Raw genomic sequence first — 16,175 nt, 5'->3', positions numbered from 1 at the left:
AAGTATTCACTTTACATTTTCAAATAGTCAAAGTGTTTAACAAACACAGAAACTTCATAACCTTGGAGAACCGGTCAGTATTGCTATCTTGCAGATGTGGCAAGGGATTCTGAGGCAGAGTGGCTTATCTAGGACCATCAGTGAGGGCAAGACAAAGGTGAACTCTGGAGTTACACAACACCAGTTCCCAGGGCCAGTCCAAGACATTTTGGCACCTGAGGTGAACAACAAAATGCCTCCTCCCCCACCAGGGAAGAAGGGGTGAATGAAGATGCAGAATGCAGTAATGTTTGAGAATTCCTGGAGAACAGGCGAAGTCCAGCAGACTGGAGGAGGGCAAATGTTGTCCCTATTTTCAAAAGGGGGGAAAAGAGGACCCAAACAATTACCGTCCAGAACAGTGGTTCCCAACAGGTTGTCCGGGGACCCCCAGGGGTCCGCAAGCTATGCCAGAGGGGTCCGCAAGATGCTATTAGAATAAAAAATATATTAAATATATTTCGTATGATAACAGATTTTTTTGTTTTGGCCGCTTCCTGCATGAGCAGAGTCTAGCGCAAAACTAGAATTAGATAGAGGCAGTAGTTCTGCTGTATGCCATTAGGTGGCGCTTTACAAACACTACTGTTTTGCAAAGAGGCAGCGCGCGCATTCTACTAACGCTCACCTCCCCAAGATGCTTTGCGCGCGTCGGCTTCATTTGTGCGCTACTGCGCAGGTACCCTGTCTTCTCCATTCCCCTCCCTCCTCCCTGGCGCGAGCTGCCTCTTTGCAAAACAGTAGTGTTTGTAAACAAAGCGTTGTTTTTCGCGGAAGCTACAGTTCGCATAGTTAAAAATGGACCGTTGGTTAAAAAGTGGTTCGTTAGAATGACAAAGGCCTACAGATGAAGAGGAAGAACTGTAAAAAACGTATATATATAAAATATAAAAAGACTCTTAATTTGGCTCTCACTTTTCAATTTTAGGATTAGGAATTAATGGGGGTCCTTGTCACAATAGCGGCTCGATGAGGGGTCCTCGAGAAAATTTTGTTGGGAACCCCTGGTCCAGAAAGCCTGACATCAATACCAGGAAAGATTCTAGAGCAGATCATTAAGCAAACGGTCTGTGAGCACCTAGAAAGGAACGCTGTGATCACTAAAAGTCAGCATGGGTTTCTAAAAAATAGGTCATGTCGGACTAATCTGATCTCATTTTTTGACACAGTCGCAAGCTTGGTAGATGAAGGGAACCCTGTGGATGTAGCATATCTTGATTTCAGCAAGGCCTTTGACAAAGTGCCCATGATCTTCTTGTAAAGAAGCTGGTAAAATGTGGTCTAGACAATGCTACCATTCAGTGGATTTGTAACTGGCTGGCTGACCGAATCCAAAGGGTGCTCATCAATGGCTCCTCTTCATCCTGGAGAGAAGTGACTAGTGGGGTGCCACAGGGTTCTGTCTTGGGCCCAGTCTTATTCAACATCTTTATTAATGACTTGGATGATTGGCTTGAGGGCATCCTGATCAAGTTTGCAGATGACACCAAAGTGGGAGGGGTGGCTAATACCCCAGAGGACAGGATCACACTTCAAAATGACCTTAAAAGATTAGAGAACTGGGCCAAAGCAAACAAGATGAATTTCAACAGGGAGAAATGTAAAGTACTACACTTGGGCAAAAAAAATAAAAGGCACAAATACAGGATGGGGGACACCTGGCTTGAGAGCAGTACATGAGAAAAGGATCTAGGAGTCTTGGTAGACCACAAACTTGACATGCGTCAACAGTGTGATGCAGCAGCTAAAAAACCCAATGCAATTCTGGGCTGCATCAATAGTATAGCATCTAGATCAAGGGAAGTAATAGTACCACTCTATTCTGCTCTGGTCAGACCTCACCTGGAGTACTGTGTCCAGTTCTGGGCACCACAATTCAAGAAGGATACTGACAAGCTGGACCGTGTCCAGAGGAGGGCAACCAAAATGGTCAAAGGCCTGGAAACAATGCCTTATGAGGAATGGCTTAGGGAGCTGGGTATGTTTAGCCTGGAGAAGAGAAGGTTAAGGGGTGATATGATAGCCATGTTCAAATATATGAAAGGATGTCATATAGAGGAGGGTGAAAGGTTGTTTTCTGCTGCTCCAGAGAAGCGGACATGGAACAACCTGCCAGCTCCAACAGTAGCCTATGAGAAATGTAGCAGGTGAAGTTCTTCCCATCTTCATTTCCCTGACAATAAAAGATTCACCTGCTCACTTAATCCTCACCAGGCAGCTCCTGCAAAGGTATTCCCTAACAACCTGGGAGTAAATACATGACACAGGCTGTGACAACACTGTATGGTGTGCGTGAGAGAGTCAGCAAACAAACAAACAAACAAAAAAAACAAACAAACAAACAAACAAACCAGTTAACTGAGTCCCTCCTTTGTTGGTCCTCACTGCAAGTGTATTCCATGTTACCTCCATTAAATAGCCCTTTAACATCCATGACTTATTTACTGGACAGTCAGCTCTGCACTGCCTTGTGTGGTGTGGCAACTAGGCATGGGGTAAATAAAAGGTTTTCAGACAAAGATGAACCAAGGCAGATTTAGTTTTAGTTTAAGGTAGCACTTTAAAATTTCCTGTGAATTTTTAGAGGGGAATCCCTAATTTTTAAAAGGTTTGGGTAGTGAATGTTAAGAGCAAATGAAAATAACACCGAAAAGGAAAAGGGAGACATTTGAGCTCAGTGAGGTGTTCATGGTGAGCTCTGGTACCTCTTTTTCTAGAAAAACAGCACTGGTTGTGTATCCGATTCTCTTAGCAAATGTGAAAATAGATTAACCACTGGTGCCCTACGGTTCTTATAGTTAACATCCCTTGGTTCCTTCCTTACACCTTGGATTTCTTCTTCATGTGGCAAGATCCACAGGGCAAGAGATTCAGCCTCCAAGGAATCACTTCCCACTGCCCCAGCATCATTCAGAGCAGGCCCTTTTCCCACTGCAGTGACCTTTGATTCCCACTTCAGCTGTTGGATAAGGCTTATTTGATTCCCCTCCATGTTCTCGATGTAGATCTTCAGTCCCCCCCTTGTTTCTGATGTAGATCTTCACTCAACCCCTAATTCCCTGGCAGGTGAGGTGGTGCCATTTTCTGGTTTGCCTCTGGTGCCAAAATGTATTTGGCTGGCCCTGAATTAGAGGTCTTCCCTGCAGGCTCATTGGCAACATCTCTCTAGAGAGGAAGAGAGGTTGCCGCTTCTTTTTCCTTGCTCCTCTCAAACCTGGCTTGCTTGGAGAGGGTGGGTAGGTATGTACAGGCAGTGGCAGGCAGGCGGTGGCAGCAGCAGGAGGGCCCGGGGGGGCTCTAAGGGTTGGCAGTGGGCCCTCGAGTGAGTTGTGGGTCTTGGCAAGTGATTAGTGATGCTCTCAATGTTGACTCTGATTACAAACACACCCCTGCAGCAGCTGCCCTTGGAAATGCCCTTGGAAACTACTTGGAGAATTGGGGAGCTGCAGGTGTGAAACAGTAAGTTCAATGCAATTTTTAAATAGGTATCATTTTGTAAAGGTTCAGCTCTAATTCTTCAGTAAAGATAAACAATAATTCTCCAATAAAATCTGCAGATAGGAAAACTTGGCTTGACTGACCGTAATTTTAGCCAGGATTAACCATTGTTAATCCTGGGACGCAGGTGGCGCTGTGGGTTAAATTAAACCACAGAGCCTAGGGCTTGCCGATCAGAAGGTCGGCGGTTCGAATCCCCACGACGGGGTGAGCTCCTGTTGTTTGGTCCCAGCTCCTGCCAACCTAGCAGTTTGAAAGCACGTCAAAGTGCAAGTAGATAAATAGGTACCGCTACAGCGGGAAGGTAAACAGCGTTTCCGTGCGCTGCTCTGGTTTGCCAGAAGCGGCTTAGTCATGCTGGCCACATGACCTGGAAGTTGTATGCCGGCTCCCTTGGCCAATAACGCGAAATGAGCGTCACAACCCTAGAGTCGGTCACGACTGGACCTAATGGTCAGAGATCCCTTTACCTTTAATCATTGTTTTAAACTGTATTCTGTTGCTTTGGCTCTTAGTCTGATTGTTAAGACATGTGAAGATGTAACTTAATAGCAGGGCCGGCCCTACAGCCAGGCTGGGTGGCGCAGGGCACCACGGCGCCGGCCCGCCACGAGGGTGCCGCGAGCTGCGCCCGCCCGCTGGCCAGCCGGTCCGCCGCGCAGCTGCGCCCATGGCAACCGCGCTGTGCCTGCCCGCCCGCCCGCCGCACTGGGAAATGGGGTGGGGGGGGCGCCGGAGGGATCCGGCGCACCACGGCGCCAGGGGCGCTTAAGACGGCCCTGCTTAATAGTTTCCCCTCCTATCATAAGTTTTTTTCCTCATTTCCTGAAACATTCCTGGTGGCCATTGCAAAGCCTCTGAGGTGCAGGGCACTAATTTTGGGGGTGGCATCCACACAATATTGTGTTTGAGTCAACAGCATCCCATTTCTCCCCACCCTTACTCGGGGGTCGGGGATCTAGTTAGTGCAGTTAAAGGTGGCGTAGGTGCAAAAGCTTCAACGCTGCAACTGTTTCAAAGTGGAACCATTTGATTTGGGGAGGTGGTTTATGTCTGATGTGTTTTGTGACATTTCTTGGGAGAGCTGCTCTACTGCCATGCTTCCTCAGCTCTGGTTTAGCACAGCTATCCAGCTATCTTTCTTTCTTTCTTTCTTTCTTTCTTTCTTTCTTTCTTTCTTTCTTTCTTTCTTTCTTTCTTTCTTTCTTTCTTTCTTTTTTGTAGCAGTGGAGCAGGACTTGTGCACCATTAAAAGGCCTAACCTGGAATTTTGCTGCTCAACTCTTTGTTGGTGTGCACGTCCTTTGTTGGGTGTGCACGGGGCATTTGTAAAGTTTGCAAAACAGGTGAGGCATCTTGTGGTGCTTGTGGTGAAATGGCCTGCCTCCTCAGTACTTCCTCCTTCCCTTCCTGGGACAAACCTTGGAGAAACCAAGTCTGACTGGTTGCGATTCCCTTGTGGCACTGGTGGGATGTGCTAAGTGTGTAAAAGGAAAGGGGCTGTAGTTTGGGGGACAGGGATGCCATTGGTCAAGCAAGCCCTTTGCCTTTTGACATGTAGCCCCAAACCGCCCACTCAATCCACTACACTGGGCAAGGGAAAGATGAGAAGCACTATAAAACATTCCAGGCTGGGCTTGTTGATGGTGGCCAAGTTCTTCTCAGCTCCTATTTAAGCACACACACATGCAAGTGCAGCAAGAATTATGCACAACAATTGCACAATCCATTGTACACTCAGATGCTTTCTGTGGCCAGACAATCACACACACACACACACACACACACACACACACACACACACACACACACACAAAACACTCCTAGTTTGGTTGTTTTTGTACCTGCTCTGTGAAGTGTAGCATATGGGAAGAATGGAGACAGGGCAGGGAGGGAGTGAAAAAAATAGGGACCTACAGTCATGCACCATGCATTGGTGTGGACTAGATACCAGAGATGTAAAAATGTATAAATCTGTAAGGAATGGTGCTGTACTAAATAATATTCTGATAAAAGTGGAATGAGAACGTAAAGAAATCAGCAGATTTCCATCCAAAAGCACCTTTCCATCTGTAAAAGGAATGGATCCTCCACACACACTCTGTCTATACCACATGCCAGAATTTCAGCTAGTGTTGAAGTAACATAGGCAGAGCATTTTATGCCCTGTCTCATACTAGACTTTCAGTGTTCAGTACCACATTTCAGTTTGCTAAGCATCCCTAACAATGTTCAAAGGAGCTGCAGGGTTGCATGGGCTAACCCCATTGCTCCCATTGCTGACACACCGATTGGCCACCCACCCACCCAGGAGCACCTGCAAACTGATGTGCACATGCAGAGCTCCTCCATGCCAAAGGCTGGTGGTGATGGTCCTGGCCCACCCAGGAGCACCTCTTCAGAGGAAGCCCTCTAGATGTGTAGTGTGACTTCTTCTGTATGCTAAAGACACAGTTGCTGGGGGTTGGGGTAGCCTTATACCAGAGGGTTCATCTGAAATATCTTTAATAACCCATGAATTAGTGGGTTGGTCTCTAGATTGAGTAGCATATATGCTGCATTTCTCAACATGAGTATTGTACAGTCTGTGGACTACCTGAGTGTGCACCATAGCACATGCAAGGCGCAGTAGTCCTACAAACATGCGTATGGGGTACAAGAGATGAACTCAAGGGCAATGTGTTTCCTTCCTGAATGTTATTACCCCTCATGGCTCTGCAATGGATCCAGCCTGATATTAATGATGCCACAAAGTAATTGTAAAATAATAGCAGTAATGATATACAAATAAAATAGTGAAGCAAACAAAACGCCTCATGCAAATGACAGGACATTTTTACTATTAAGGTTACAGTCTCCCTCTTTGGCAAAAAGGCACTCATTACACTTCACACAGACCCTCTCATCTAAAACATTGTATATTGCTGTATTTTAAGAGATCAAGAGTTAATAAATTAGATCACCCAAATGAAATCTCAACAACAACAATAATAACAACAGCAGGATTTTTAAATGCAGGATACATACACCAAAGACCTGTTCCCCAACCCTTCCCTAGAGTTTTATAACATCCTCCCTCCTTGTTTTCTTACCATGATCCACCTGACAAGAGAGCTTAAGCGAGGCACGGGTGGAGGTGTAAGAAACTGAGGTTACACCGATACTGGTTCTTTATCCAGACTAGCAGTATGGGAGCGCTTGCAGTTAATTAAGTGTAATCATTCCATAATAGCTTCTGTGAATAAATGGGATGGTGTGGAGGGCGGCACTGAAAAGCAGTTTCATTGGTAATAAGCACTGATTAATATTCAGGGCAATCCATTTTTCCTTACGTCTTCCTTTCTGTCTTTTTAAATGTGCAGTTTCCATTCAGTTTTGAAAAAGCCAGCTTAAGAATCAAATGACAAGATAAACCATTTTTTTGCCATTTATTTTTCTGGCTTTGAGCCCCAGGTGGTGTGTGCTTTTCCTCTCAGGGTGCCCAAACAGAACTCTGTTGAAAAGCTCTGCATCAGCCGTAGATGCTGACCTGCAGGTTACAAAAAACCAGACCCTGCGAATCTTATGAAACAGAAAATTTACTACCTCCGCTTCATCAGAAGGCTCTTCATAGACAGGTTGCTTCATGTCCTCATAGGCAGACATGATCACAGCTTGAAATAAATTGATCAAAACGCAGATCATCACCATCATGAATGAAGCTAGAAAGAGACCTCCCAGAATCCTATTGGATGTAAAGGCAGTGTCTTTAAAAGCTGAAACACAGTAAGAGAATACTGTCTGAGCAGAATGAGTCATTGTGTTGTAATTCCATTCATGTTGGCCAAATACCAGGTAACCAAATGCCATGTATACAAAGAAGTACACGGCCACCACTAAAGCCATAGAACAGATGCCAGGAAGGGCTGCTAAAATAGATCGCTGAGCCAGGCGCACATCGTAAAAGAATCGGGAATACCGGAGAGTTTTCAAGACTATGAGGAAGACCAAGAAACCCAGAGTTATCCGCAATGTTTGGTCAACATGGGAAACTTTATGGAATGGAACAAATTCATCTGGATGAAGTAGAAGCAATTCTGTTATTGAAGAAGCCAATTTAAATTTGAAGGCAAGCTGCAAAAGGAAGAAGAGACACACACCCTTTATCCCAAAATTAATTAAATTTGAAACAGTTTTTATGTATTTTAGCCTTTGTTGCTCCACCACAGAAAACTCATCAATGATGTAAAAGACAAGAATATAGCCAACAGCTATATAGACAAATTTTTTCATACCACTTAGATGCTTGAAAATGGGGAGTGTGTATGAATGGATCATCAAGCTTGTGTTCACAGGGCCTAAATTAGAAATCTCAAATACAACTGAGATACTGCAAAATAAATCGACATCTGGATTAAAAGTTGTCATCTCAACTATCAGGGCCCAGGTATTCTCATCAATCCAGCTGCTGCCTTTTAAAGCATCGATGCTTTTTGTTGAGTTATGCAGTTGCTCTTCTGGATAAAAATCAAAAGTGTATCCTCCTGCTCCGTAAGTGTTTAGTTCTCCATATGAATTATATTGCCAAGGATCAGGGATGGAGTGGTACGTGAAGCCTGGAAAATCGGGGAAAATATCTGAAACAGACCTATTGGCTGTGTTTGCCCAAGACCCAAAGTAGTTCCTTTGCTCTTCACTGTCATGGCCATACTTGTGAAGGCAATGGCTTTTACTAATCACAAATTTATGTACGAAACTATGTGGGTAGAAACATTCTTTTATCGTATTCTTTGCTCTAACCTGCCGCATTCTGGGTAACCCAAGGATTTTGGACCAGGTATCTGAAAGATAGGATGGTTTGTTATCGTTGTGGATCAAAGGCAAAAAGACATTGCTCAGCCAACTGTAAATGTGCTCTATTTTGGTGATCCTTGGAAGCTCCTGAGAGAACCTGTTTTGAAGATCCTGGTTGTAGTAAAAACTAGCAGTGTTTTCCATTGAGTATGCAATGTTTAAAACAAGAATTAAAAAGACAAAGTGACATATTATGTCCTTTATGAAAACGAAAGCTTGTTGTTGAATCTTCTGTTTTTTCTTAAAAATTGTGATTTCATCCTCTTCCAAGGGTTGGTAATGCTTGGTGCCTCTAGCTCTAACTAGATCATAATGCAATTCTCGCATATCATCAGCGTCCATAGTTGCATCTTCCAGATTAATCTCTAAGAAGTTGTTTTTGCTTGACCATGGAATGCTTTCACAGTATTTGGGATAAAGTGTCTCCAAGGCTGAAAAAATCCCGATGTTCAGAGTTTGAAGCAAAAATGCACACGCACAAAAAGAGATAGTGGATGCTGTTAGCCACTCAAATGATGTTTCATAGTCATAGTGCAGACCATACAATATGATAAAAAATGATGACACTGCACACAGGACCAAGGCCACCATCCAGAAAATAGATTGATTCCACCATGAAAACACTATTTGTGGCTTTCTATAAAGGAGCATGTGGGGAATATTTGGTGGTTTTATCTGAGGATACATATCCTTATTCACATAATTATTACTAGAATTGGTATTGGGTTTAGAATCTTGGGTTAAGTCCTCTTCTGTTGCAATCACATTTGCATCACCCTCGGAAATTGTGCAGTTGGTCCAACTTTTTCCTGCCTGTCGCCATTTTATCTTTTTTGATTGTTCCAGTTTGGATGATTCTGAGACACTGGAAGGCCTGAAATTAGCTCCTGGGATGTTTGAACCAGTTTCTACAAGGTACCACTTCTGCAGACGCTCCTGCCAATTCCTAAAGTCCCCAGACATGAAAGCAGAGTATTCTGGAGGGTAAGTCTCTGTGGCATTCAGTGGTGAAGGTTCCTTCTGAGAATATTTCAGGGAAGCTGTTACAATCATCTGCAAAGGAAAGGCAATGAAAGCACTTTGGATTCCAATTATTATGGATCTCAAATATTGTAACTCTTCAGGAAACATGTTTCGATCCTCATCCGCGTTGAAGAACATAGCGTTGATAAGCAGGATGCACAAGAGTATTGCTAAACAACAAGAGAGCCGTTGAAGCCTGTTCAAAGAAGTTGTACAGACACGAGCAAAGATCGAGAACCATAAGTGACAGTCCACCAGGTCATTGGCAACGCTTATCAATAAGAAATCAATTTTGTTTAAAGGTGCTGCTGGCTGAGTAACAACTAACGTCCTCTCTATTAGGCCGTCAGCCTTGTCAAGAGCAAACCATTTTCGGCACATGAACACCCAAGACTGTTTGGAGTAGATGTTTTCCACTTTGACTCTACTCAAGAACCAGTCAGGGGAAGAACCTGCATTATTGTGCCAGACTTGAAGGCAATAAACTTCTCCTAGGTCATTCTTACTCGTCAAGAGAAAAGTATCAGTGGCCCCTCGAAGAAAAGTCAGGTGTTTGGGGTGTCTTAAGCAATGTACGTCACTGACAGCACTTTGGCCTATTAGCTGAATAAAAACATTGGCTGTGGTTGCTGCTCCAAAACGGCTGCCTGTGTATATTGTGACCAGGTAGCACACTTGATCAAAAGGATCATTGTCTGGCAAGACTATGGCATGGTCTCTGCTCTTCAAATCGGCCCTATCTTTTCTTATTGTCCAAATAGCCAAGATGATGTATACTATCAAAATGAAAAGTACCGTCAACATTGTCACAGGATTTTTGTCGTTTTCGGTTAACTGGACCTTTTTCATATCTACTGGACTGGGATATGCAGTTACTTCCCCGGCCAAAAAGTTGATGTTATCTCTGTAGGTTCTTCTTGGTTGAGAATTTGCAGTCCTTGGAATACGCTTTTTGCCTGTGCAAATGCAATGCAATTTTTGCCAACTGGTCTGAGGGCCAAGGCTGCAGAGGTCTTCTTTCCAATGACTTTGGACTCCATCCATGTGTAAGCAGCTGGCAGTAAAAATAACAATGCCCACTAGCTGACTTACAGGAAGGTCGGATTGTAAAACAATGGATATGTTCGATTGTTTAGCACTGTTGCCTTGGAATATTGTTCTGAGCAATGTCTGGGAAAGACAAAATATGTACGGAGTCTGAAGTGCACAGTCATTATTACTGGAGCTATTTCTCCTTGGTACTGCAGGTTTGTTATGGAAAATACTAAAAGCAGCTACAGCAAGATTGCTGTTCCTTAAACCTAGGTATACAAATGCCTGGAAAGTGACCTTTAGGTTTGGCACAATCTGAATGAAAATATCTTTGGAATTCCTACAGACTTCGAAACTAAATTCTCCAGTTGTGTTAGGGAGTTTGCTGCCATGTCCCATCATCAACTCAAAGATGACAGTTTCTTCATTTTTTCTGGTCATTATAATTTCTGCTGTATCAGGCATGATTCCAAGCATGTCACCATTAGATTTGGTTCCTATCATCTTGAATCCAGTCACCATTGTGCCAATGTTATCTGTATTTGGCAACCAAGGAAAAGGATTCTTGTTAAACTCATAAACAACAGTGGAGATCACAGCATCCACTGGTAATTCATTGTTCTCCTGTCTCATTTTGGGATAAAAACAGTTCCTGCAATCTTTTCTCTTTGAGAAAGCACTGATAACATCCCACTTTTCATCTTTTCTTATTGTGATGCTCCAACCATTGGCTTCCATAATAGTTTCACTCTCCCCAGGAACTTTACCTTGTAAAATTAGGTCCACTAAAATCTCACTGACAGAGATGGTTTCCTTAACCCCATTTCTGTGAACAGCTCTATGTTCTAACAGAGCAGCTTTCAGGACATTGGACAACCCTGCAAAAATACTACTGCAAAGAACCTCTATTTCCTTAGAACTTAGGTTTTCATTGCTCTGCCTTTGCAGTCCTTCACTTAAATCTTTGAGTTTTCTGATGGCAAGTAGTTGTGATTTCCTATTTATTTCAGTGGTTTCCTGTGTTATTTGAGAAATACTTGAGATCATTTGGTTTGCCCCTGTTACATCTATTGTAGGGATAGCTGCAGACCTATTTAGAAGGATTTCCCGCAGTTCAGTTTTAGAGGAATGAAATTTTTGCAAGGTTTCAATATCATTTAAAGTAGAAGCTACCATGTAGACAAAATACCCTGCACTAAAATAGTCCCCACTTTTGAGAAAAGATGCTATTGGAGCTGTTGGTCCATGGGTTAAATTATGTAATTCATTTATTATGGCATCATTTTGCTTACCTTTCAATGGACTATTCACTGTTGTCTGTAAAATTATTTGGGAGTATGCTCCAAGTGCATCATAAATTTCAACATATACTGTTAAAGCATACTGATTAGAAGATGCACCAGTGGGTAAAAAAGTTGGTGGAGTTTTAGGCTGATGCCCACAATACACAATTGTCCCCAATATACCGTTGTCTGGAGAATGTAGTCTAGTAGAGGTCCATTTATCTGATACTGCTTTGACTTTATATGTAAGAGGCAAGTTTTTATCTTTAAACCCACTACAGTGAACAATGAATTTTGTTAGGAATGACATTCCCATGGCAGGGCTAAGGACACACTTTCCGGGTACTGGTGGAAAGTTTACAAAAAATAAGTAACTACAGACTGATGACTCTCCTTTCCACACGCTCACTTTTAAAACAAGCATATATGATTGTTCTGTCATATTCACAAAACTCAAAGAACGTATACATAAGTAGGAATTTGATCTCCCAGTTGTAGTCTTAGAGTCCCAGTCAAAATGTATTTCGGTGGAACTTGGTGAGAAAAGTGACCAATGGTAGAGTGGTCTGCTAGATTTTCTGCAATTTAGACATTTACCAGAAAGACAAAATCTTTCTGTTGGTATTATTGACCTACCACAATTTTCAATACATGTGATATTCAGCATCAGTGCAGAGTCAGACCGCACGTGTATCATTTGCTGAGCTTGAGCTGTTCGGCTTCCTTTTTCAACTACCAGGAGAAAATAATAAACAACATTCTCCTGAAGTGTTTTGGGTAGGACTGTTTGAACTGGGTCAGAGGAAGTTGTCCATTTCAAATCCACTTGTTCTGGATAACATTTTCCATTTCCACTTAAGATCATGGATGCATAGTCTGCTTTTTGTTTAGTGCAGTACCAAGTAAATGTGAGTCCTTCCAAGGGTTGGGCTGCATCAGGATCAGAAGAAGCGGATCCATCCAGAGTCCACTGGCTAGAAAAACCAACTGTCTGCACAGCACCTCCAGCAATGGCAGCCACAAGACTCCCTGGCCCAATCGCTACCAACACTGAATCAGAGTCTTCCACACTCTCCAAAGTATCCATTGCAATTAATTTCACTGTAAAATTAAAGAGGTACAAACCATGATCTAAGCTAGATGCAGGAACTTCTAACTTGACAAGATTTCTGCTTCCAATGCCAGGTGCATTAAATGGTTTTGACCAGTCTGGAGTACTGTTCACATCTGGGATTTTATAGATTTTCCAGGTTATGTCTCGTAGTTTAGAACCTGGACAATTCACCTCGGTGTCGGCAGACAAAGTAAAGGATGCCCTTTTAGTCTGGTTTAAGATACAGTTTTTAGGATGAGGTTTCTGGATCTTCACTTTCTTAATTAAACAACTCATTTGAAGGCAAGTCACTGTGGTTTCCACAGTCTTTGAAGCATAAGTGTGGACTGTAGCTTTCAAAACAGCTTGAGTATTCCCAGTTCTTGTGCAGTTCACTTGGGCTACATACCCTGCATAGAGGGCAGGGTTGAAAGGTAAAACTGTATGAGGAATGAATTGGGCAGCATTTCTGACATGATCCCTGTAAGCATAGGTATTGTTCCAAAAGAGGTATTCTTTCCTTGAATCAAAATATTCTAAGTTGAATGCCCACTTGAATTGCAAGAGAGGGTGTTGCACTGGAATAAACCACACAATATAGACCAAACTTTTTAAAAAAGATGGACCACTGTTGAAAATGTGAATCTCTATATCTTTCCTTGAAAAATAACTCAGAAGGGCTCCTTTCCTGTTAAGGTATAGATGTACACTGAACTTGTACCACCGTAGTTGGATAAACTCTATTGCGATCAAATAAGACAGAGACTGATGCTGATAGAAAAAGTAGTGAGTGCTTGAGAGGTTGCCAGAGGAACTGGCAGCATTTCCTCCTTGGGTGAAATAGTAAAGCCCCTGTGTGCGGCTAAAAATGTAAGTGCCCGACTTGATTTTCTGTGTGTTGAGAGTGAGGTGTGCTCGGGGCTCACTCTTTGATGCTAGATTTAAGGTGGCATTAGAGTAACCAAGTTCGCCACCTAGTTCCCCAGAGCCTGCCTCATCTACACAAAAGTAGATACTGGCCAGTGTTTTCTTCCTGGAATGCTGTGGGATATGCACAACAGTGTCATTGTTCTGCAGAGCATATGGATTGTAGAAAGTAGACCAGACCCTTCTACCCTTAACATCCCACAGTCTGTAGGCCATTTTTTTGGAATTGACAGGGAGGAGGCTCCAAGAGAGGCTGATGGTCTTACGAGAGGTGCTGAGCAATTTGGAATGGGTACTGCAAATGTGTAGCAGAATGGGTTCCACCTGCAAATCGGGGCTAAGGCTAATCTGGGGCCTCTGCTTAATGTGGAGGGAAGAAATATAGATCCCTTGGTGCGTGTAATGCACAGTCAGGCGATAGCTGAAGAAGGATTTGCACTTGGGGTGCAGTTCACCACTATGGTAGTGGGCAAAGGGTGCAGAATCTGGATGATAGTTGGTGGGAAGGAGACTATCCCGCCAACTGCTTGAAGTGTTGAGGTGTGCACACCAGCCCAGCTGCACCAGCTGCCACTCGTGGACGGGATGTGTGAGCGGCCAAAGCAGGAAGAGGTGGACATCCTGCCCAAACACCTCGATGCTCAGGTTGCGGTGAAGGCATGCAGGTGCTGTGCAGGAAGGCGACGCACACTGTACGATGATGCAGCGGGATGGGTGGATGTCTCCTCTTGCTAACTTAGGGCCCAGCACTATCCGGCCTGACCAAAGAACCATATTACTCATGAAAGCAAAGTTCCAGTGCCAGCAGCAGTGAGCAGGTGGTAATTCTGTCTGCTGTTTCCCAATCCTTGAAACAAGTCTTACAGCTGTTAAATGATTGTGCCCAAGATGCCCATCCTGCAGACTTGAAGTCTGGAGTTTGTCCTCTTGTAGCAGATGGATGTAGTTTTGTTGGTCAGAGCATGTGACCAGCAATGGATGTAGCAGTAAATAAGGGGTCATGACTGCTGCATATTGAAAACAACCCCAGTCTAAGAAGAGGAGAGTGAAGAATAATAGAAGGTGCATCTTGAGGATGAGAAAAAAACTTGGACCAGAAGCAGCCACTGTCTCCTGATGGCCCCAACTGCCATAGAGTGAATGACTGGGAATTCTAGAATTCTGCTCATCACTGGGCAACCAGTGTCCACACTTCCCATCTCATCAAAATAAAAATAAAAATCTCATCCCTTGATCATAGTATCTGAACAGCAGCCATTCCCTAAGGTCTCAGTAAGATGGGTTTAAGAAGTTGTTTCTTAAAACCCCATAAATTCATCCTCCTCAGAGGAGGAAGAATGAAAAACGCTACATCATTCCTCTGATGGCTGAAGTAATCCCCCACTCCAGTTTCTGGAATTGTGCCCTAGGCACTTCAGAGGACATTGCAGCCTTTTGCTGAGGGAGAGGGGGAACAGGAGTAGATTTTACCAGGTCGCCCTCTTCTTGATTCTATCTCAGCACAGCATGTGTTTTTCTGCCTGCACAATGCCTCTGCAGCACAGTCTATACGCTTAGACTCCTGCACTGCTTTCCTTGGACCCACAAGAGGGTTCAGGTACTGTAGTTGCCACCATCTCCTGCTCTGATGTCCTTCCTGGGTAGAGAAGAGGAATAACTCAATAAAATAGCCCTTCAGCAGGGCTAAGGCTATATATGCACCTGGGCCAGGAGCGAGGGCGCAAGGCCACCAACCACAGCAAGCGTTTTGTGTGGGAAACTGCAGGCAAGCAGTAGGACTACTCTGAGGCTTTCTCCCTCTGTTGTGTCCTCTGATCACTCCCACCCAATAGCAGCAGCAAGGAAAGGGAGCAAAAGACAGACAAAATGCAGAAAGGGTTCTTTGTAATTTCATAAAGTTTTAGTGGGAAAAATAGCTGCAGAAGAAAACTAATTGTGGGTGGGGGAAGATGCACAGCCACTCTGGAGGGTGAGGAGAAGGGCTGTGAGGGAGCTCAGGCAGAATAATCAGTAAGGAAGATAAGGCTAAAGTCAATTAGAAGAAAGATAAGATCAGGAAATAAACAAAAAGGCCCAAGTATTGCGGAGCAAATATAAGGCTGACTACTGCCAACCTAGCAGTTCAAAAGCACGTCAAAGTGCAAGTAGATCAATAGGGACTGCTCCGGCAGGAAGGTAAACGGCGTTTCCATGTGCTGCTCTGGTTCACCAGAAGCAGCTTAGTCATGCTGGCCACATGACCTGTGGCTCCCTCGGCCAATAGAGCGAGATGAGCGCCGCAACCCCAGAGTCAGTCACGACTGGACCTAATGTTCGGGTTTCTTTACCTTTACTGTCAACAAGGCAGGGAAGAAAGCTGGAGATGTGCCGGCCCACTTCTCAGAAATCTCTGCTCCTTCCTTGTCATGTGACCAGGGATATAACCTCATGCCTGAATGACACCAGAA

The 16,175-nt window shown here is 43.9% G+C and overlaps 1 protein-coding gene across 1 annotated transcript; it reads right to left on the bottom strand.

Annotated features, from left to right (window-relative positions):
* Positions 1–6,933: 6,933 nt before the first annotated feature.
* Positions 6,934–14,796, bottom strand: LOC118096526 (polycystin family receptor for egg jelly). The gene has a single exon (XM_035138472.2). It carries the CDS (start codon positions 14,794–14,796, stop codon positions 6,934–6,936), a length of 7,863 nt encoding a protein of 2,620 aa, XP_034994363.2.
* Positions 14,797–16,175: the final 1,379 nt, after the last annotated feature.

Source organism: Zootoca vivipara, chromosome 5 (genome assembly GCF_963506605.1).
Source record: "Zootoca vivipara chromosome 5, rZooViv1.1, whole genome shotgun sequence".
NCBI classification, from domain to species: Eukaryota; Metazoa; Chordata; class Lepidosauria; order Squamata; family Lacertidae; genus Zootoca; species Zootoca vivipara.
This window is presented reverse-complemented; position numbering and strand designations above follow the sequence as displayed.

Bases quoted from the DNA above. Each gene is read 5' to 3' on its own strand.
- LOC118096526 (XM_035138472.2), bottom strand. From the start codon at position 14,796: ATGCACCTTCTATTATTCTTCACTCTCCTCTTCTTAGACTGGGGTTGT.